The 21,852-nt window shown below is 45.8% G+C and overlaps 1 protein-coding gene across 1 annotated transcript; it reads left to right on the forward strand.

Annotated features, from left to right (window-relative positions):
* The first annotated feature begins 11,365 nt into the window (after positions 1-11,365).
* Positions 11,366-19,459, forward strand: HJURP (Holliday junction recognition protein). Its single transcript, XM_049768905.1, has 8 exons — positions 11,366-11,458; positions 11,582-11,648; positions 12,904-12,959; positions 13,547-13,625; positions 14,274-14,323; positions 15,458-15,577; positions 16,659-16,737; positions 18,144-19,459. The coding sequence occupies exons 1-8, from the start codon at positions 11,366-11,368 to the stop codon at positions 19,457-19,459; spliced, it is 1,860 nt and encodes a 619-aa protein (XP_049624862.1).
* The last annotated feature ends 2,393 nt before the right edge of the window (positions 19,460-21,852 follow it).

Below are 21,852 nucleotides of genomic sequence, written 5' to 3' on the forward strand. Positions count from 1 at the left end.
TAAAAAATGAATATTACTCATAGGCCACAGAAAAGAGTAATTGCCAATTGAGAATTGCCTTTATTTATTTATTTATTTTTTATTTTTTTTTTTTGGTTTTTGGGCCACACCCGGTAACGCTCAGGGGTTACTCCTGGCTATTTGCTCAGAAGTTGCTCCTGGCTTGGGGGACCATATGGGACGCCGGGGGGATCGAACCGCGGTCCGTCCAAGGCTAGTGCAGGCAAGGCAGGCACCTTACCTCTAGCGCCACCGCCCGGCCCTGAGAATTGCCTTTATTTTTATCTCCAAAACCTTCAAAACTAGAATTAAAATTTTAGAGACCAGAATTACAGTACAGCAGGTAGTATGTTTGCCTTGAATATGAGTGATTCAGGTTCTATATCTGGCACCCCATATGATCCCCCAAGCCCACTGAGCAGAGAGAGGAGTTAGCCCCAAAACAAAATAAAACTTTACAAAGCTCTTCAAAATACACGTCTTGCTCAGTAAAAAATATAATAATAATAATAATAAACTGAGATAAAACCAAAATATTTCAAATGCAGAAGGTGAGAAAGTGAGTATGAATTCCTTTTCCAATTCAATTCTGTGCCTTATAATAATGCTAAGAAATAACTGATATAAATGACAGGCAGAAATATTATTTCTTGCAAGAAATGAGATTAGAAATGATAGTGACAGTGATTAAATGTAAAAAGATAGTCAAGGGGAGCTTTCATAATGTAAAAAGTACAGGTCAGTTTTAAGTAATAACTAGATACACAAATTTTCAAAAAGCAGAGCCGAGTGTATTCTGTACCTTTCAAACTTGCTCCAGGAAACCACGAGAAAGAAGAAAACAATAGGCAGAGGAAAGAAGAAAGGTATTTCAAAGGTAGATTTTTTTTTAATGGAGCTTGCAAATATCAAGTTAGCCAGCACCTCCTGCTTTAAAATCATTTACACTTAATAACAGAAGAGATGGCCCTTGATGCTCCAGAGAAAGAAGCCTTGAGAATATTCAGACCCATAAATAATGGGCATGATTAAAAATAGGTCATCCAAATCAATCTAATTGCCTTCTATTTTTAATGTAAATTATTTTCATTGATTTTTAAAATGGATATCCCATTAAAACACATTAATCATGACCCTAAAAGTGCATTTGCATCGCAAAAAAGCCTAAGGTGAAGAATAAAAAGCAATTTCCCACCACTCAAAAAAGCCGTGGGAACACCATCAGGCAAAGACAGAGCCCTACTTTTCCCAGGGAAAAAAATCATTTCTGGGTAAAAGCTGGGAGGTGAGCTATCATTAAGATAAAATGTTATCCACCTGTTAGACAATACTTTTAGCTTGTTTGGGCTATGGGTGTCTTATTTGAATAAGTATTCTCTAACTTTGTAGAGACAAGGGGGAAAAAACCCACATGATTCTGTTGATTTTTATTACATGAGTAATGCTTGCTCCTAATTGCAGAACACATCTTCATGCAGAAAAAGCAGCTAAAGGAAACTAATATTAGCGAGAATCACAGTCCCAGCACCCAGAAAGCACTTTAGAAACACTTAGATAGGTGCATCCATCTCAAATGCTCAACTGACCCCAAGACTGAAATATAGTAGATTAAGTGCTTACCTTTCATGTTGATGATGGGAGTTCAACCCCCAGAATCACTTACAGTTTACTGATCTCTTCCAGGAGTGATTCCCTGAGCAATGTCAGAGTAAGCCCTGTGCACTGCCCAGTGTAGTACAAACTCTATAATCATATTCACTTTAAATGCCATAAAGTTAGTTCTTCAAAGTTGTTACTAGAACATGGAAATTTGTCCCTGATGATTTATTCAGTCTGACTTCTAATATCAGACTTTATAAATTATGCTTCATTGAAAGTTCTACAGTTCATTCTTTGCCAACACCCAAAATTACTCAGGTTATATTTTTAAAGAGTAAACATTAAATCAATGGATTAATGCATCTGAGGGCCTTTTTATCTAGACCACAAATTTATCTCCAGACACATTATACAAATTAATAGTCTCTTTATGGATGCTTGCAAACAATCCAGATGCCCAACAACAGATGAGTGGCTAAAGAAACTGGTACATCTGTACAATGAAATATTATGCAGCTGTTCGAAGAAATGAACTCATGAAATTTGCTTATACATGGATAGATTTGGAGACTATTATGTTGAGTGAAATAAGACAGAGGGAGAGTATAAGCACAAATAGTCTCACCTCATATGTGAGGTTTAAGAAAAATAAAAGACAGTATAATAATAAAATCCAGAAACAATAAAGATAAGGGCTGGAAGGACCAACCCATGATAACAAGCTTATCACAAAAAGTGATAAATGTTAGAGAAATAACTACACTAATGGCTACCATGACAATGATAGAAAGAGAAATATAATGCCTCTCTTGAAGACAGGGAGGAGGTGGAGGAAGGTAGAAAATGGGGGGGCTATGAGTGTTGGGAAAGTTCAACTGGTGAACAGCTGAAACCCAGTTACAAACATGTTTGTAACTTTGTGCTTAAATAAATAAATTATTTAAATAAAAAAAAAGGTTGAACTAGACGGCATTCCCACCAGCAGTAGATAAGAGTTCCTTTCTCTCCACATCCGTGCCAACACTGCTTGTTCTCATTCTTTGTGATGTGTGCCAATCTCTGGGGTGTGAGGCAGTACCTCATAGTTGTTTTGATTTGCATCTCCCTGATGATTAGTGATGTGGAGCATTTTTTCATGTATCTTTTGGCCATTTGTATTTCTTCTTTGTCAAAGTGTCTGTCCATTTCTTCTCCCCATTTTTTGATGGGATTAGATGTTTTTTTCTTGTAAAGTTCTGTCAGTGCCTTGTATACTTGGAGATTAGCCCTTTGTCTGATGGGTATTGGGTGAATAGTTTCTCCCACTCAGTAGGGGGCTCTTGTATCCTGGGCGCTATTTCTTTTGAGGAAATCGAGCTCCCATACGACCCAGCTATACCACTTCTAGGAATATACCCTAGGAACACAAAAATACAATACAAAAATCCCTTCCTTACACCTATGTTCATTGCAGCACTATTTACCAAAGCAAGACTCCGGAAACAGCCAAGATACCCTTCAACAGATGAATGGCTAAATAAACTGTGGTACATATACACAGTGGAATATTATGCAGCTGTCAGGAGAAATGAAGTCATGAAATGTTCCTATACATGAATGTACATGGAATCTATTATGCTGAGTGAAATAAGTCAGAGAGAGAGAGAGAAAGACACAGAATGGTCTCATTCATCTATGGGTTTTAAGAAAAATGAAAGACATTCTTGCACTAATAACTTTCAGACACGAAAGAGAAAAGAGCTGGAAGTTCCAGCTCACCTCATGAAGCTCACCGCAAACAGGGATGAGTTTAGTTAGAGAAATAAATATGTTTTGAACTATCCTAATAATGAGAATGTATGAGAGAAATAGAAAGCCTGTCTAGCGTACAGGCAGGGGTTGGGTGGGGAGGAGGGATATTTGGGACATTGGTGATGGGAATGTTGCCCTGGTGATGGGTGGTGTTCTTTACATGACTGAAACCCAAACACAATCATGTATGTAATAAAGTTGTTTAAATTAAAAAATTTAAAAAATTTAAAAAAAAGAAAAAAGAAAAAAATGACAACAACAACAAAAAACAATTCTCTTAAAGAATCCTCTCATTCAAACCAATCATAGCTGATTTCTTTCCTCATCTGATCATTTAAATGGTGAGTCACAAAGGGACCACAGAGATACTACAATAGGTAAGTCACTGGCCTAGCATATACCCCTAGGTTTGATCGCCAGCATGCTCTATAGTCACCCAAGTACAACCAGAATGATTCCTGAGAGGAAAGTACCCATGAGCAACACTGGATCTGACCAAAAACTAAACAAAAAATATATAAATAAATGATGAGTCACAGGTTTTTATTTTGAGGAAGAACCTTATATATCTGTGGGTCATTTTTATTCCATCTTTTGTGGATTACCAACTTAAGAATTTTGTTTGCACCTGTACCTTTGAGATGTTAATGCAGTTATTTCTATGTTAACATAATTAGCACTTTTAATATGTAATGATGCTTTGTCATTTGCCTAATAAATTTAATTTAGGTAATTTGTCATAAACTTTTCTATGTCATAAAGAACTATTCTGTTTTTTTCAAAATTTTATGCCTGTATATAGACATATATATTGGCTTTTTCTAATACCTTATTTTCACTTGTTTTCCTTTTGGGCCACACTTGGTGGCACTCAGGGATTATTCTTAGCTCTCGTGATCAAAAATTACTTCTGGTAGGCTCGGGGGACTATATGGGAAGCCGGGGATCAAACCCAGTTTGGCCACATGCAAGGCAAATGCCCTTCCTTCTGTGCTATTGCTCTGGCCCCCCTACTACCTATTTTTTTTTCTTTTTGGTTTTTTGGGCCACACCCAGCGGTGCTCAGGGGTTACTCCTGGCTGTCTGCTCAGAAATAGCTCCTGCCAGGCACGGGGGACCATATGGGACACCGGGATTCGAACCAACCACCTTAGGTCCTGGATCAGCTGCTTGCAAGGCAAACACTGCTGTGCTATCTCTCCAGACCCTCTACTACCTTTTTAATACTAAAATGATCATGAAGTCTAGAAAAACCTTTATTATGTCACAGAGTAAAAATAATATAAAGATATAAGCCCCCTAAAGTTAGTAAAATATCTTAATTATAATTCAAAAATAGAGTAAATTTATTCATAACGAAACTTACAATAATGTTAAGTTCAGGTACTATAAAACATACTTCAAGAAGAGTAAAAGCCAGGGAGAGATAGATAGTTCAGCAGGTAAGGCACTTGCCTTACTGACTGACCTGTGTTAAAACCCAGATATCACTTAGAATCCCCAAACCCACAGAGATGTGAAAAAGAAAAAGAAAGAAAGAAAGAAAGAAAGAAAGAAAGAAAGAAAGAAAGAAAGAAAGAAAGAAAGAAAGAAAGAAAGAAAGAAAGAAAGAAAGAAAGAAAGAAAGAAAGAAAGAAAGAAAGAAAGAAAGAAAGAAAGAAAGAAAGAAAAGAAAAAACTGGGGAAATTGTGATGGGAAATGAACACTGGTAAAGGGATGGTCTTGGGGAAAAAAGAGGGCATGCTTGTGGAGTTGATAAATTGAGGACAATGATAGAGGAAAGGACACACTGATTGAAGAATTGGTGCTGGAACATTAAATACCTGAAATAACTGTCTTATGAACAACTTTGTAAATCATAGTGTTTAAATAAAGTTTGAAATAAACAATGAGGAGGAAGAGGATGAGGAGGAGGTGGAGGAGAAGGAAGAGATGAATATTTTTAAAAATAAATAAATAAATAAATAAATAAATAAATAAATAAATAAATAAATAAATAAATAAATAAGAGACCCGGAGAGATAGCACAGTGGCGTTTGCCTTGCAAGCAGCCGATCCAGGACCAAAGGTGGTTGGTTCGAATCCCAGTGTCCCATATGGTCCCCCGTGCCTGCCAAGAGCTATTTCTGAGCAGACAGCCAGGAGTAATCCCTGAGCACCGCCGGGTGTGGCCCAAAAACAAAAAACAAAAAACAAAAATAAATAAATAAATAAATACATAAATAAGATAACTGCACAAAAGATTTTTACCAGAGTCCTGTAGGACTTATTTAGAATGGATTTTAGAAGACTGACTCCTTGTATCAGAGAAAAAATATTTGGTGATGACTGACCCCTTTTGGGAAGTCACAAAAATTTCCCAGACTGCATTTTCGTCAGTGCAGAGTGCAATCAAGGGATGGGGTTGGTGCTTATAATCGGAAATTCACGTGTCCACTGCCACACAGCAGTTCTGTGTGAACCTCTTTCCAAGATAAATTACATTTCAACTCTTCACATTCAATACACATCCATTCTACTTGTAATGGGAGTCTGACACATTTTCAGGAGCACAAATGTAAAACTCATTCGGATGTGGTCCTTTTGCCTGTGCACCAGATTTTAAAGGGTATTTGAAGGATTAAAAATCCTGGCCAAACCATCAAGTGTGTGCTGTGAAGATGCAGCCAGAGGTGAGAGGAAAGACCAACTGAACATCTCGTGCCTTCTGTTGAGTACCATTAAAAAAAAAGTGTTGGGGGGCTGGCGAGGTGGCGCTAGAGGTAAGGTGTCTGCCTTGCAAGCGCTAGCCAAGGATCAGGACCACGGTTCGATCCCCTGGTGTCCCATATGGTCCCCCCAAGCCAGGGGCAATTTCTGAGCGCTTAGCCAGGAATAACCCCTGAGCACCAAACAGGTGTGGCCTGAAAATAAAACAAACAAACAAAAAAAAGCGTTGGGGTTGGAGAGATAGTGTAGAGGTAGGGCATTTGCCTTGCATGCAGAAGAACAGTGGTTCGAATCCCGGCATCTCATATGGTCCCCAAGCCTGCCAGGAGCAATTTCTGAGCATATAGCCAGGAGTAACCCCTGAGTGCTGCCGGGTGTGACCCAACCCCCCCCCAAAAAAAGTGGTGTTGTTTTTGGTTTTGTTTTTTTTTAGGTTTTTGTACTCAAAACCCTAAAAAAAAAAAAAAAACACTAAGTGGTTATTCCTGCCTCTACTTGATATGTTAAAAGGGAATATTAGAATGGTAAGTTTAGAATTAACTGCTGTTTCACCTCTGTAACCGTGCTTTGCTTTAGACACAAAGACTGCCATGAGGGTCTGGAGAGTTTGCCTTGCACATGGTCAATCCAGGATGAACCTGGGTTCGGTTCCCTGCATCCCATGTGGTCACTCAAGCCTTCCAGGAGCGATTTCTGAGCACAGAGCCAGAAATAACCCCTGAGCACCTCCAGGTGTGACCCCCCCCCTTCAAAAAAAAAAAAAAAAAAGACTACCGTGACAGGCTTGGCCTGACAAGGCACCCAAATGGAATCTAGCTAGTGCCCAAAGGTTAATGCACATCAGAGCTACTCCTCCACTACTCCAGCCAACCAGTATAAATCTGGCTGATACAACATATTCTAAAATCCTATAGTTTTACCCCTAGCTTGAAGCTCCAGCAGCCCTATAAAAATGGCTTATTAACTCTCCTTGGGGTCACCACCTGGAAGTGGTGTGGTCCCAGCATGCTGGTATCTCCAATAAACTTCTGTGCTTTTGCATTACTGACCCATCTCCTCACATTCTTTGTGGGTTGGCTCTTGAGTTTGGAGCTAACACATATAGGATGCCAGGAGTTGAACCAAGGTCAGTCTCATGCAAGGCTAATGCCCCACCCACTGTACTGTTAGGCCAGAACCACAGAGACTGGGAGACACCATTGATAGGTAGTTAGAAAATAGAAAGTTTATTAGAGCTCAGTACTGAGGACCCCAGGCCAAAGAGACACCCAGACCCAGACCCTATCCAGCCTCCTTAGTCCATATTTATAGGGTTCCTACACAGAGGCAACTAAATACAAAGCCTTGTTCCTAACTTATTAACATAATAAGGTTACAAAGATAAGGGTATTCTAGACTCCCTAGTGAGCTTTTGACACATCTAATTCATGAGGTTTTCTTATGCTTGTGAGGGCATGTTGGTCTTGTGGGAAAGCCTATTCCCAAGATAATTGCACTTAGTGTGTTTTTCTTATCTCTTATTAACAGCCCATCTGGGGAGTGCCCCTTTTGAGGTAAAATTGCCAAAATAAACAATTTATGGCAGTTAGGATATCTTCATAGACTTGTAACATACATACATCCATCTCTGGTTCACATTCACCCTGACTTCAGGTAGCTCTAATTTTGGCTTCCAGCCAAGAATTGTCTATAAAGGCTCAATTCAGAGAAAGAGGACTGTCCTGTTAATTCTTGCAGACTTCACAGTACTATTGCTTTAGCCCCAACAAACACATTTAAATAGGTTTCCTCTCCTCTTCAATTGCAGGCCTTCCACACCTGCTACATCTAGCACCAGGATCTGAGATCTAGTTTTTAGAAAATTATCCATTGCCCTGGGAATGACTCACCAGTCACTCTGATAGAGGGAAGCAGTAAAAGCTCCTCTCCATCCTATCCTCTCTCCTCTCCACTTTAAATATGCCTTCCTGGGAATCCACAATTCCCACCCACTTTCCCTGAACACTGACACTAAATGAATCCTTGCATTCTCATCCTCCCCTTGGCCCAACATTTCTGCTCATGGTCTGATTTTAATGGGCTACAGGCTGAGAAAGGGATAAAGCTCCATCTAAAAGACTAGAAAACGCTCTGATTTTTTTTGGGTGGGGGAGCCACACCTGGTGATGCTCAGGGATTACTCCTGGCTATGCGCTCAGAAATCTCTCCATATGGGATGCCAGGGATCCAACCAAGGTCCATCCTGTATCAGCCACATGCAAGGCAAATGTTCTACCACTGCACTATCGCTCTAGCCCCTGCTCTGATACTTTTAATCACAAACTATGGTGATACTGTCAATTACCAACACATACCCATGGCCAAGTTATAAAGATGAGTAAAACTTCTCAAGCTGCTGGAAAGATTGTTTAGCAATCAGGACCTCCTACTTTGCATGCCCCAGACGCCCCAAACTATATTTGGACCTCAGTACCACATGGCACTGTCATATGGGCTCCTTGGCACCTTAGGTGCAGCCTGGTGCTCTGCAGCACTGCATGGACCTTGTATTGAACAACCTGGCACCATAGACAGTGTATCTCTGGAGTGGCCTCTGAGTCTCTAAGCACTGGTTAGGTGCCCTGCCTCCAAAACACACACTAACTTCTCTGAACCATTAATCATAAAATCAGTTTCTTCAGTAAATCAGAGAAAACTTAAATGATCTTCCCATTGTCCCTGAGAAAATGTTAGGAATTTATTATCAATAAAGAGACCCAGTAAGCAATCACTAAATATGAGCAAGAGGAATATTAAGAAGTCTTTCTAAAAATAATATTTTCCTAGGAACCAGAGAAATAGTACAAAGATTAAGGTATGCCTTAATTAAGGTATGCCTTAGTGGCCCACCCTGGCTCCATCTGGAACCATATAGGCCCTCTTAGCACCACTAGGAGGTGCTGTTAAGGTCTGGAGTCAAAGGATGAGATCCCACAATTGGAATAAAGCTAAACAAAACTTTATTCCATCAGCCACAAGCCCCATACTGACTGATCAGGGCCGTTTCCCAGAGAAGTTGACTACACCCAAAGTCACAAATCAGATTATCTAGGGCAGGGACATAGGGAGGTTCTAGCTTCTGATGATCTTTAAAATGATTGGCTGTTGTTTAGGGTACCTTCCTACTGCTCCTTCTTGCACTTTCTAGATAGGTTACCTGGTATAGCCAGGTAGCTTGGGGGCATTGTTAATGAAAACAGGCTTGAGAAAGCCTAACGTGGCATACAACATGTGTTCCTTACAAAATGGCGTCGCTCCTTGTTCAGAACCCAGGACCCCATAGTGCAGCTCTGAAGGATTCAGATAAACTGCAGGGTTCAGATAAACCAGAAGCAAAGCAAGGGATTAACAAGCAAGCTCAAACCTTAACAAGAACCAGTGGCACCAGAGCAACCAGGAAGGCACATCCCCTCCCCACCCACACAAACACACCTGGACCTCTTGAACACAAGTTGAGAGACCTCCCAAAACTTATTCTCCCAAATTCTATGCATTCATGCTACTTCTCCTTCCTGGAGATATATCCATTTTGCTGCCTCCTTCTGTATTTAGTAGTTTGGGCTTGTCTTTCTATCTTCTAGTAAATAACTGCAAGGGCCCAGGAGTTCAGATTAGGCAAGTGGCTCAGGGAAGAGTGGCTCCTGATCTCCAGGTGTGGTTCGCAAGTACCCAGGACATTTCCTGTGCACACTGAAAGGTGGCAGGATAGAAGAGGCAGAGGTAGAGAGAGCTTTGACCAAATGGGGTATTTATTGGGGTGCGCTCTCAGGGGAGGCCTGACAGTCTCCACATGGACTGCCAGCGTCATACCCGCCTGCAGCCTGCAGTGGGATTAAGACTGGCTCACAATTTGAAGCTCAGCACAAAGAGTGGTGAACGCTGTTAGAGAAATAACTACACTAACAACTAGCATGAGAATGTTAAAGAATGAGAGAGGTAGCATGCCTGTCGTGAATACAGGAAGGGGTGGGGAGGAAGGGGGTATTGGTGGTGGGAATGTTGCACTGGTGAAGGGGGGGGTATTCTGTTTATGACTGAAACCCAACTACAAACATGCTTGTAATTATGGAGCCTAAATAAATATTTATTAAAAAAATAAAATAGGGGCCTAAGAGATAGCATGGAGGTAAGGCATTTGCCTTGCATGCAGAAGGACGGTGGTTCGAATCCCACCATCCCATATGGCCCCCCCGAGCCTGCCAGGAGCGATTTCTGAACATAGAGCCAGGAGTAACCCCTGAGTGATGCTGGGTGTGACTCAAAGGCCAAAAAATAACTAAAGAAATAAAATAAATTTTAAATAAAATAAATAATAAAATAAATAAAATAAAATTTAAAAATAATAAATAAATATATAGCTGCACCTAGTGGGAAATAGTACAGGGGATGGAAAAGATATGTGCTGGGTGAATTGGTTAGGATGTAAATTCATTCCCCCGTTGATCCTGCAAGAAGGTCACAATTGGGGTCTCACTGTGGTCCATCATTCCGGTTCCAACTCTTTTGTTTAATTAATATTTTTATCCAAACACCTTGATTACAAATACGATTGTAGTTGGGTTTCAGTCATGTAAAGAACATCCCCCTTCACCAGTGCAACAATTCCCATCACCAATGTCCCAAATCTCCCTCCTCCCCACCCACCCCAGGCTTTATACTTCCCTCATTCATTCACATTGTTAGGATAGTAGTTATTATTTATTAGTAGTTATTTATTAGGATAGTAGTTATTTCTCTAACTGCACTCATCACTCCTTGTGGGTGAGCTTCCAACTCTTATCTGGTGTAGTTATCCATCACGATAGCCCCTTCTCCTGGTGAAGATAAGACTGCCCAATTTTTATTTATTTATTTGTTATTTTGGTTTGGGGGCCACACCCAGTGATGCTCAGGGTGTTCCTCCTGGCGTGGAGACCATATGGGAGCCGGGGAATCGAACGCGTTTGCAAATTGCGAAACAGACACCTTACCTCTAGCGCCACTACTCCGCCCCCTCCCCGGGACTCAGCTTCCAAGAGCCTTTCTCTCTCCAGGCTGCGTCACACGCAGCCAGACCCGCCAGCGGGAGGGGCGGAGCCTTTGTGTTTAAAAAGCCCAATCAGCGGCCGGCCTCTCCGCGCTATCCAATGGGAGAAGCCGGCGCGGGAGGGTGGGCGGGCCTAACGGAGGCTCAGCACCGTCGGCAGCCGGGCGCGGGACCGGAAGTGGGCATTCCGGGGACTCGCCATGGCGGAGGCGAGAGCTCGTCTGGCCTTGAAGCGCCGTCTCCGCGCCAGCTGCTGCCGTTTCCAGAAGCGCATGCAGCATTTGATTGCGAAGGTGCAACCCGCGAGTCCGGGGGGTTGTGGTGGTCCCGGAGGCTGGGTTGTGGGGAAGAGAAGGGAGAGAAGACCCCGGGATCTAAAAGGGACCCCCCCCCCCACTTTTGCTTCTCCCCCGCAGTACGACCAGGCCTTCGAGGACTCCCCGCTGGTGCAGATGTCCACGCTGACCTACGAGACGCCGCAGGGTACGGAGCTCGCCTCACCGCCCCCCGTCCTAGAATGCAATGTTCCCCAAAGCTGGTCCTGACTCTGCTGAAATTGGACCCCCAAGTCTCCCAGGTCCCTTTGGACCCCAAATCCCAACCCAGTTACTTCAGTGAAAAGGGAGTGCCTAGTCGCCTGGCCTTGCTGCATCCTGGTTAAAAATGCACCCCAGGAGTGGACTTGGAGAGCTCCCCAGCTGCACCCCAACCTCATAGGCTTGTCACCTTGGTCTACCTTTTCTGGGATTTTGGGTGCAGTCAAACAGTGACAGTTCTTTCTCTTCCCCCCAAACCCCCCGCCATAACCCGTGTATGATTCCCGGGGATCAGGGTGCAGCGTAGCACCACCACCGAGCATTAAGTACCCGCTCTCGCTGCATGTACTGGATTTGGGGTGCTGACAGTCCTTGCATACCCCACCCAGGACTTGGAAGCTGACCCAGTAGGGAGAGGGCAGAGGTGCCAGTTCTGTTGTGGCTGCAGGAAAAGAAAGGGTCAGGTGGCTGGAACCTGTTAAATCCTTTTTGTTTTGGTTTAGTTTGGGGGTCACACCTGACAACGATCAGGGTTTACTCCTGGTTCTGCACTCAAAAATTACTCCTGGCAGGCTCAGGGAATCATATGGGATGCCAAGGATTGAACCCGGGCTGGCTGCGTGCAAGGTAAATGCCCTATCTGCTGTGCTCTGGGACAGCGAGCAGGACATTTGCCTTGCACACAGCCAACCTGAGTTGTATCTTTGGCAGCCTATATGATTGGGCCAATTGGTTACTGAGCCTGTCTGGGTGTGGCCCAAAAACCAAGAAAAGAAAAAGGCAAAAAGCCTCAGATTCTATCTGCTGGGCAACCCTGACAAGCAGGGCCAGCATAGTTCCTGAAATTTTCTCCTTAAAGGAAGCCAATCTCCTAGGCTCACCTTCTGTGTGGAGAAGGTGGAGGCTGCTCAGAAAGCCTATTCCAGTTTGTGGGTTTTCCCCATAGATTCTGCAGACACACCTCAGCGTTTGTGAGGACAGATTTGGCATCCATACTTGGGAAAGATTTTGTTGTTGATGGCAGGTTCTGAATTCATTATCTCATCTTGCTTTAAAAAATATTTTTTTCTGCCACACAAAAGGAAAATTGTGATCAGAACTATGTCATTCTGATTATAGTCATTTGGGTCAGTGTTTAGCTCACTTACTTGGTGCTCTCTCTCCCTCCCTTTTTCTCTTCCCTTCTTCCCTCCCTCCTGAAGGTTTGAAAGTTTGGGGTGGGAAACTGGTAAAGGACAAGAACAGAAGACAGCTCCAGGTAAGTGATGGATGATTACTGCTCAAGTATCTCTGGTTTGGGGTGTTGGCACAGAGAGAGTTGTACTTCTGGAAGCCTCAGCAGTCCTTTGTCCTGGTCTCCCCCTTATTTTGGCTACACTTATCTAGGGTATAGCCCTAGATACCTAAAAAATAAACAAGTCAATAACAGTAAGAATGTAAATAATGTTTGGGACCTAGATCCCAAACATTCCCCTGGCCTCCTCTTCCTACTCAGCTTCTGCCTGGTGTCCTGACAGGCTTGTTCCCAGGCATTTTGATTTGGGGCGCTGTTCCATGTCCCATATGGAGATCCTACATGCTCTACTCAGTCTCTCCTTGGACATTGGGAGTGAGCTTGATTTGTTTTGGGGCCATACCCAGAAACACTCAGGAGTTACTTCTGGCAGGCTCGGGACCTTATGAGATGCCCAGGATCAAACCTGGGTCGGCCGCCTGCAAGGCAAATGGCTGTCCTGTCGCACTGATCCCGGGAGTGGGTTTGAATAGCAGTCCCTGGCTTGACCAGATACGAGTGTGGACATGGGTAGTCATTATCGAACCGAACCTGTATTTCTGCACTTAAAGGACTCACCCCAGAAGGCGAAGGGATTGAGCGAGCAGATTGAAGAACAGGGAGCTGCAGAAGGCAGCCATGCAGGAGTTGGTGAGTGCCCCTCAGTGCAGACTCCTTGAGTCAGGTGGACCATGGGGGGCGGGGGGTCTCCATAGAGTTGCCATTACATGACCTGTTTGTTTGCCACCATTTGTCCACATTGAACTTCATCAGCACAAACCTGAGGGTTTTCTGGTCATTTGGGATAATGGAAAATAGCAGTTACAGTGGGGCAGCCCTTACGCCCAACAATTAATTTCTCAGTAAAAAATGGGGTGTAGGATGAGAGAGATAGTATAGAAATGAGATGCTTTCTTTGCATGAGGCTGGCTGGCATCATGTTCCTCATAGGGTCCCCTGAACCTCACCAAGAGTGATCCCTGAGCACAGGCCAGGAATAAACCCTAAGCATTGCTGGGTCTGACTACAAAAAAAAATCAAAATATAATAATAAAATAAACAGAAATAGGATTTAAGAAAATGTTCCATTTCAGCATCCCTGGATGTATTCCAGAGTTCAATAGCCACATGTGTCTGGAGTTGACATTTTTGTCTCAGGGAACTTCAAAGAAGGTTCTCTGAGTTGGGTGCTCAGCAAGGGTCAGAAGTCAGGAAAGAGTCTCCTTCCTCCCAAGGTTTCCATGGGGGTAGGGCTGGAAGCACAAGGGTTCAATACACAGTACCTTCCTCTGCTTTCAGAGGCGGAGAGCAGAGATGCTGAGGCCACACACCTTCAGAAAAGTCTGACGGTAAGTCCTGCCTTTCCTAAGCAGCACCCCTCTTGTGCCACTCTGGGAGTCCTCCTCAAGACTCGCTCCTTATTACATGCAACCAGTCTTCGCTCCCACAACTAACTCCCAAGGCAGGAAATAACCCAGCCCCCTCCACCCACCACCTTCCTTCAAATCAGATTTGCTGGACTGCTGTGAATGTGGGGTGACTGCATCTGGAGCCAGTGTAACTATTTCATCACCCCTTTCTGCTTGAATTAATTTGGGTACTCAGTTGCTCTGCTCTTTTCTGCAGAGATTACTAGTATGTGTGGGAAGAGCTGTGCCAGAAGTACTTTCGGATCAGCTCTTGTAGGCTCTGAAATTACACAGTCTTATAATCTAGTAGAGTTTTTTCTTTGTGGGGAGGGGTATTTGGAGCCATACGCAGTGGCACTTGGGTTACTTCTGGCTCTGTGCTCAGAAATTACTCCTGGCAGGCTCGGGACCATATGGGATGCCGGGGATCGAACCTGTATCTGTTCTAGGTCAGCCACCACGTGCAAGGCAAATGCCCTACCACTGTGCTATGGCTCGGCCCCTATCTGGTAGAGCTTCTGAACTTGTCCAGCTCCCAGAAAGCATTGTCCTTGTGTAGGGTCTTCCTGCCAAGTAGAGAGTGAGCTAGCCTGAGTTTCCCTGGTACGTTCTGCAGAGCTTTTTCTGTTGCACACAGCAGGAGTTGAGGCTCTGCTCAGGACAGGGTTCCCTGAGAGTAAAGCACTACAGTGAGGCTTGTCTATGGGTCCTCCTGACCACTGAACCTCTCTGGCCCTGACTTGGCCCCTGGTTGAAGAGCAGAGGTTACCGCCCTGGTCCACCTGCCAGGTCCTGTAACTCACACAGCCAGAGGCTTTGGTCAGATACACAGAAGACAGGAGCCTGCTGGGAGGGCCCAGGGGCCATCCCTTCTGCGTTGTTTCTGGGGCTCTGTTCTGTCTTTCTGTTCTTGTGGATTGTTAGTACTGGGAGAACATCATAAACGTCAGATTTGAGGCAGCAGTGAGCTGCCCAGCAATCTAGTCTGCGTGGCACTCTCCACCTGGGATTCCACTTGGTGTTTGCTGACTGAGTGACTGAGGTACTCTGGGCTTGGGAGTACCACACACTCAGGCTCTGGAACCTTCTCCCTTGCAGCTGGTAGTGCCCGGGAGCCCTCTGAAGAATGAGCTTAGAAGGAAGTACTTGGCACAGGTGGAGGTACTGCTGGAAGACCAGAAGAAGCACATCCAGGTAATTGCCTGTACTTTCTGTTTGGACCCCAGATCAGCGTGGGAAGGGGGGTGTGGAGGGTGTCCAGCTGCTGCTTAGGAAGGCGATGGATTGCAGGGACAGTGTGATAGCCAAGACCTGCAGATGAGGTGTGGTTGCATCTGGCCAGTCTTCCAAAGAAGGTGGGGAGCTCTGAATGGAGGTTCCACCCTTTGGTGCCCAATAAGAGGGGATGCCCTTGGCATTACCTAGGCAGCAGTGTCCCTCCTCTGGGCCTTTGTGGGTTGGCAGAGGTGGAGAGGTCTCATGGAGGGGACCTTGACCCACCAGATCCTTCATGGTTAATTTCATGAGCTGAGCCCTAGAGTTTTACTGACCCCTCTGCTAGGCAGCAGGGAGAGCTCAGGACAGGACCTGGCACTACTCAGGCTGATGACTTGGAGTCAGTGCAAACTGAGGACCCATTGACTATGGTCGGGTGGGTAAGGGTTAGGGAGAGACATCTTTGAGAAGGTGACCAGTCACTTGTGCTCAGGAAACTTTGAAGTGCCTCCTTCACCCTTTGGGCAAGGCTAGAGGTGGACCCATATGGGATGCACATCAGACCTGTATGCTGCTGGGCTGAAGCCTCTCCTGGACCCTGTACATCCTGTAGAGATGGGTTCCAGCCTTTGGCACATGTCTGGACATGGGTTTGTACTGCTCCCCCCCACCATGTCTGCAGTTGCTTAGACAAAGTCTTTCATGCCTGTTTGGTGCGATTGTCAAGTATTTAAGAGTGCAACTCTTAAGAGTGCAGAGTCCTGCACCACAGGAATGGGCCCCTTAGCAGGATGGTTTGGACTTGCTCTGGAATCTCGGAATTATTCCTTGGGCTTTGCTGGAACAGTTTCATCCTTGGAAAGCTGTGTGACTATTGGGATCAGTAAAGATTCCACCACTAGCACAGGCCCACACCCTATGGCCAGCACTGCTGCACCCAGGCACATGGTGGGAGTGGAGGAGCCACGCCCTCCAGGGCCCAGTTGGAAGGAGAACCAACCTGGTTCGCTTGGAACCGCCTCTAGCGCTCCTCTGTCACTCCTCATCGCTTTGATTTCAGAGCACTGATCACAGCGAGGATGCAGACACGTGGGGGACATGTGACCCTGTACTGATCTCTTTCTTCAGGCCTCCTCAGGGTGAGTGGCAGCGTTTGGGGCCCTGTGAGCAGCCCCCACCTTCACCTCACATTGCCCAGCGTGTCTTTGTTCTCCCCACAGGCAGCTCCTGTATCTTCATTTCTCATTCTCAGTAAATACTTTCAGCTCTGTGATCTGCCTGTTATGCCCTTGCTGGATTCCCTTTAGTGCTGGAGAGCTATCTCCTCGCCCAAATTGGGGGAGGCCCCTGAACCCTAACCTTGTTCTCAACATCTCTTTTCTTGGCTGTGACTGAAGCCCAGATCATTCTGTTTGGCATCACTGTTAGTCTTCTCTTTCCTTGTGGGCTTGTGTATGTGTGTTATTTATTAATGTATTATTGGACAAAAAAAGAGTTTTATTATGGGGCCAGAGCGATGGCATGGAGCGGTAAGGTGTCTGCCTTGCTAGCGCTAGCCTAGGACAGACCGCAGTTCAATCCCTCGGCATCCCATATGGTCCCCCAAGCCAGGATCGATTTATGAGCGCTTCTCCAGGAGTAACCCCTGAGCGTTACCGGGTGTGGCCAAAAAAAACAAAAGAACAAAAAAAAAAAAGTTTCATTAAATAAGAGTGGGAAGAGATGATCCTATAAAAAGAGGAGTGAGGTGCTGCAGGCAGTTCCGCCTTGAACCAACCATGTCATTTGTTTGGGTTTTATTGTTTTATGGCCCCACCTGGTAGTACTCAGGACTTACTCCTGGCTCTGTGTGCAGGCATCCCTCCTGCCTGGTATTACAGGAACGGAACCCAGGTTAGCATGTTCACATTTAACTTAGGTTAGCCTTGTGCTTTCTCTCTGGTTCTTGGGTCTAATTTATTGAATCTCTCAATCATGCTGGATGAGGAGAAAAACTGGCCGCTGCAGAGTTCAGAGGCTTGAGGGAACTCAGAGAAGAGCCTTGCCTCAGATGTTTGCCAGGTTTTAATTTTGTTTTTTGATTTTTTTTTTTTTTTTTTTTTTGGTTTTTGGGTCACACCTGGCAGCGCTCAGGGGTTCCTCCTGGCTCTACGCTGAGAAATCGCCCCTGACAGGCACAGGGGACCATATGGGATAATGGGATTCGAACCACCGTCCTTCTGCATGAAAGGCAAACGCCCTACCTCCATGCTATCTCTCCGGCCCCTTAATTTTGTTTTTGGCACTACTCATAAGAACTCATTTTGGGGGGCCAGATAGACACCACAGAGTTTTAAGATATTGACCTTGTATGTGGCCCACTCCAGTGTACCTACCACCATGAGCCATCTCTAAGCTCAAAGCCAGGAGTAGCACCTAAGCACCACCAGATGTCACCCAAGCTCCACAAGACTGTTGTGACTGGGTCTGGAGTCCCACAACCCTGGCCTGTGGCCAGTTCTGGGTGGTAACATCTGTACTTCTGTGTGTGTCTGTGTCTCTGTAGCTCACTGTGGCAGCATCTCTGAAGGCCATTCCAGTGCCCTGGTCCCACTACCCACCACCAAAGAGTGCCTGTCTCCTCCTCCATGCCCCACCAACTCCACCTCCATGCAGGCAGCCGAGGGGGCAAGCATCCTGAGCAGCCCGTCTCTGGAGGACACTGACCTGAGTGAGGTGACCATCAGTGACCTCTATGCGGGCATGCTGCATACCATGAGCCAGCTGCTCAGCTCCCGACCGTCCTGCATCATCTCCACCAAGACGTCCATCCTGCAGAACTGGAAGCCGCGACGCAGGGCCAGGATGAACCGCACCTACTACACAGCTACCCGGGCCTTGGATCAGAGTCCCCAGGACACATGTCAGCACTCCTCAGGATCCAGGCAGAGGTTTTTGCAGCAGACGCCCAGGCTTCGAGTGGGATTAAGCCCGGAGAAAGGGGTCCTCTCCATGAGCCCCAAACACCAGGGAAGAGATACAGACTGGAAGGGCCTCAGAGGCACACCCCACAAACGTGCTTCCACTGACTTTAGCATCTGGTATGGCGAAGAGCAGGAAAACAGGTTGCTGGAGTCAGAGTGTTTGGTTTCACCACTAAAAATGGTCACCAAGATACAGGAGCTGACTGAGCCTCGGAGCACCCACTGCCGGGAAATTGGAAACAGGTTCACGAAATTGCACCAGGAATACTGCTCACAGGCCTGGACACAGCCTAGCCGGGGTACCTCCTGGGCCTTAGACACCCATTTCCAGGATGCCCAGGCCAAGAGGTTCAGGGATGCCCTTAGAAGCTCTGTGGGAGCCACCAGTTGCCTGCTCCCGGCGCTCCCCTCTTCTTCCTCTCCCAGCCATGATGCTGCCCCACAGAACCCTGGCCCCCTGCTGCAGGCCTCCCAGTTGCCCCTGGTACTCAGCCCCAGAGCCTCTCAGATGGTCACATCGCCCAGCCCAGTGCGCTCACCCATGTGCACAGTTCGCTACCGGGAAATCAGTAAAAGCTTCGACAAATTCTATCAGCAGTTCTACAGCAGGACCCTCCCAGGGGACCTGCACTCAAGCTTCCAAAGCCCCTCAAAGTTGTCCTCGCCCTGCTTACCCCAAGCAGCCACAGCAGGGTCCCGGTTGCCTGCTTGGTGCCTGCAAGTTGCCAGGAGGGACTCTGAGTTCACCATAAAGAGGCGCCGGTTGTCAGCACCACCCCTGTGTGGACCTGGGGACTCCTGCAGGGCTCTAAGTCCAGCCACTCCACAGCTTATAGAAGATGACCAGCAGAAGGTGCGTCTTTATATTGGGGCAAGATTGGGAAGTGAGCCCGGCTAGGGCAAGGCTCGTATTTCCACTGCACTCAGGCTGTGACTCAGCCCCACTGGCCTCAGTTGTATCCTGTGGGTTATGGAAGTGAGGTTATAGCAGTTCTTGTCCTCACTTTTTTCTGCCTGTCCCATAACCACTTCTTAGGGACCTCCCATTTTCCCTCTCTCCTTGTTTATCACCTCTTAGAGGTGGTATTCCTGGGAACAGGTTCTAAAACCCCCCCAGAATGGCTCATGAATGGGTTACCTCTGTAGTGCAGGGGTGATGGGAGCGAACAGTTCCAGCAAAGTTTTAGATCTATGGTTCCCTCAAGGCTCAGCAGAGGCTTGTAGAGCATCCAGTGCCCCACCTGCTGGTTTGAAGAGCACTGCCTCTCACTGGCTCTTAGCCAGAGAACACTGATCTCTTTGCCAAGGCAAAGGGTGCACTTGGCCTTCTGGGACCAGGCAAGTGACAGAACCACAGTCTTGATATTACCACGCTTGGGCCCCCCCATCGGCAGGTTCAGGTCACCCCTGAGGCAACCTTTGGTGTCTCCCTGTGCATCTGGGCTTAAAGGCAGCTAGCCTTGGGCCTTCCAGTGGAATTTTACTAAAATAATTATTTTTTTCTTCTAGAGTAAAAAGTGACACATTTTAAGATGGAAGAGAGATTCTGTGTTGGAAAAAAATGTCGAAGAATCTGACATCCAAGATGCTTGGCAGCTTTTAACCCCTTTCTCCCTGCTCTTTGCTTACATATTTTGTTTTTTAATTCCCGAGTATATTTACAAACTTGGCTTTAGTAACATGCCATTCCAGGAAAATGACAATTAAACTGGTTCCATTATTTTGTCTCTTAATTTCTCGGCATATTTTATTTAAATAAAATTTTTCTATTGAAATTTTTACTATTCTTCATATGACTTGTGGTTCCTTTTCAAAATAAAGATATAGGTAGAGAATCTCTCATACTTACATTTGCTATGGAACCAGAATGTCAAGCTCTGGGTCTAAGTACCTTTAAAGAAGGGACTTTTTTTAGTTTTTATAAATCTAGACCTGTGGTGCTTGTTCTCTTCTAGAAGTTGTAATTAGTCACATAATTCACCCCATAAAAAGTAATTCTTAGGGGGCCCGGGAGCGTACAGAGACAGCCACCCTGGGTTCAGTCCCCTGACACCAATTCCCTAAAAACACCCAATTATAAGTCCTGTGCCCTACCCATTGTGACTTAAAGCCATTCCTAGCTTCTTGTTGGCTTTCCCATACTGCAAGTGTCCTGGGCACCTTTTCAAATGGAAGATTGAAGCAAAAAAGCCCAATGCTGCTTTCCACCTCCTATTCAACACTCCTTCCCAGAGCCACTGGACTCCAGCTTTATGCTGGGACCTTTACCCTATGCAGATCATCTCTTCCTGCCATAGACCATAGTGGAGAGCATGAAGGAAACAAAACATGCCTCTTACTGTGCAGATTAGCTTTCCTTCAGCACCAGTTGGCAGCACCCCATATCCTTCAAGACCTTCCCCTTGTGCAGCAACTCAAGAAGAGTACACTCATCTCTGCACCCTCAGAAATACTGTCTACCCCATCCCCAAATTTACTGCATCCCCAAGCAAAATAGGGCAGACCTGCACTGAGGCCTGGCCTGCTAGGCTCCAGAAAGAGTGGGAGATGAGTTTTGACTTTTATCTTGGGAAGGATGGAGACGAAGGAGGGATTGGGCCTGACACTGAACTCACTGCTGCCTCTTTAGTCAAGGACCACTCCATCTGTGTGCTGAACCCAGAGCCTTTGTGTACCCAGATACCCTCCCATAGGGCTAGACAACTTACACTGTGCTTCCCTTGGCCCATCGCTGCCTCTGGGTGGTACATTAGGTATGACGGGGCAGGACCCTCGGTGATCTCATCCATACTACAGGTCAGTTTAAATGTCTAATGGGTTGATTATGGGAATGGCTGGGATCAGAGAGAACAAGCAGTGAAAAGTGGGGCACAGGGCAGGTAACTTCCAAAGCCTGCCAGGAGTGATTCCTGAGCATAGAGCTGTGTGTGGCCCAGAAACCAAAGGGACGAAGAGAAAGATGCGTGGTCCAGCATCCTCTGGGCTCTGCCCTTTAATGACAGCTGTCCCTCACCCCTCACCTATGATGCTGCAGGCAATGGGAAAGCAGCATTTCTCACCCACACAGCTGGAGAACAGGAACCAAGAACACTGGATAGCAAGAGTCGATCAGACCACAGAGCAGGGGCCTCAAAGTGCTTGGTAGTGACGGCATCGTGGGATACTGGGGTACAAACTCATTGAAGGACAGACTAATGGAGGACCGTGGACTTGGAGGCCCAGAACTTCCTTCTTGGGCTGTTCATAAGAACATTACAAATACCTGGAGCTTTTGTTTGTTTTTGTTTTTTT

This window comes from Suncus etruscus, chromosome 2, assembly GCF_024139225.1.
Source record: "Suncus etruscus isolate mSunEtr1 chromosome 2, mSunEtr1.pri.cur, whole genome shotgun sequence".
In the NCBI taxonomy this organism is placed as follows: domain Eukaryota; kingdom Metazoa; phylum Chordata; class Mammalia; order Eulipotyphla; family Soricidae; genus Suncus; species Suncus etruscus.

Excerpts from the sequence above, each read along its gene's own strand:
- HJURP (XM_049768905.1), top strand. The coding sequence starts at position 11,366 with ATGGCGGAGGCGAGAGCTCGTCTGGCCTTGAAGCGCCGTCTCCGCGCC. Across the intron at positions 15,578-16,658 it reads ACCAGAAGAAGCACATCCAG|AGCACTGATCACAGCGAGGA; the intron begins GTAATTGCCTGT and ends CTTTGATTTCAG. Across the intron at positions 16,738-18,143 it reads TTTCTTCAGGCCTCCTCAGG|CTCACTGTGGCAGCATCTCT; the intron begins GTGAGTGGCAGC and ends GTGTCTCTGTAG.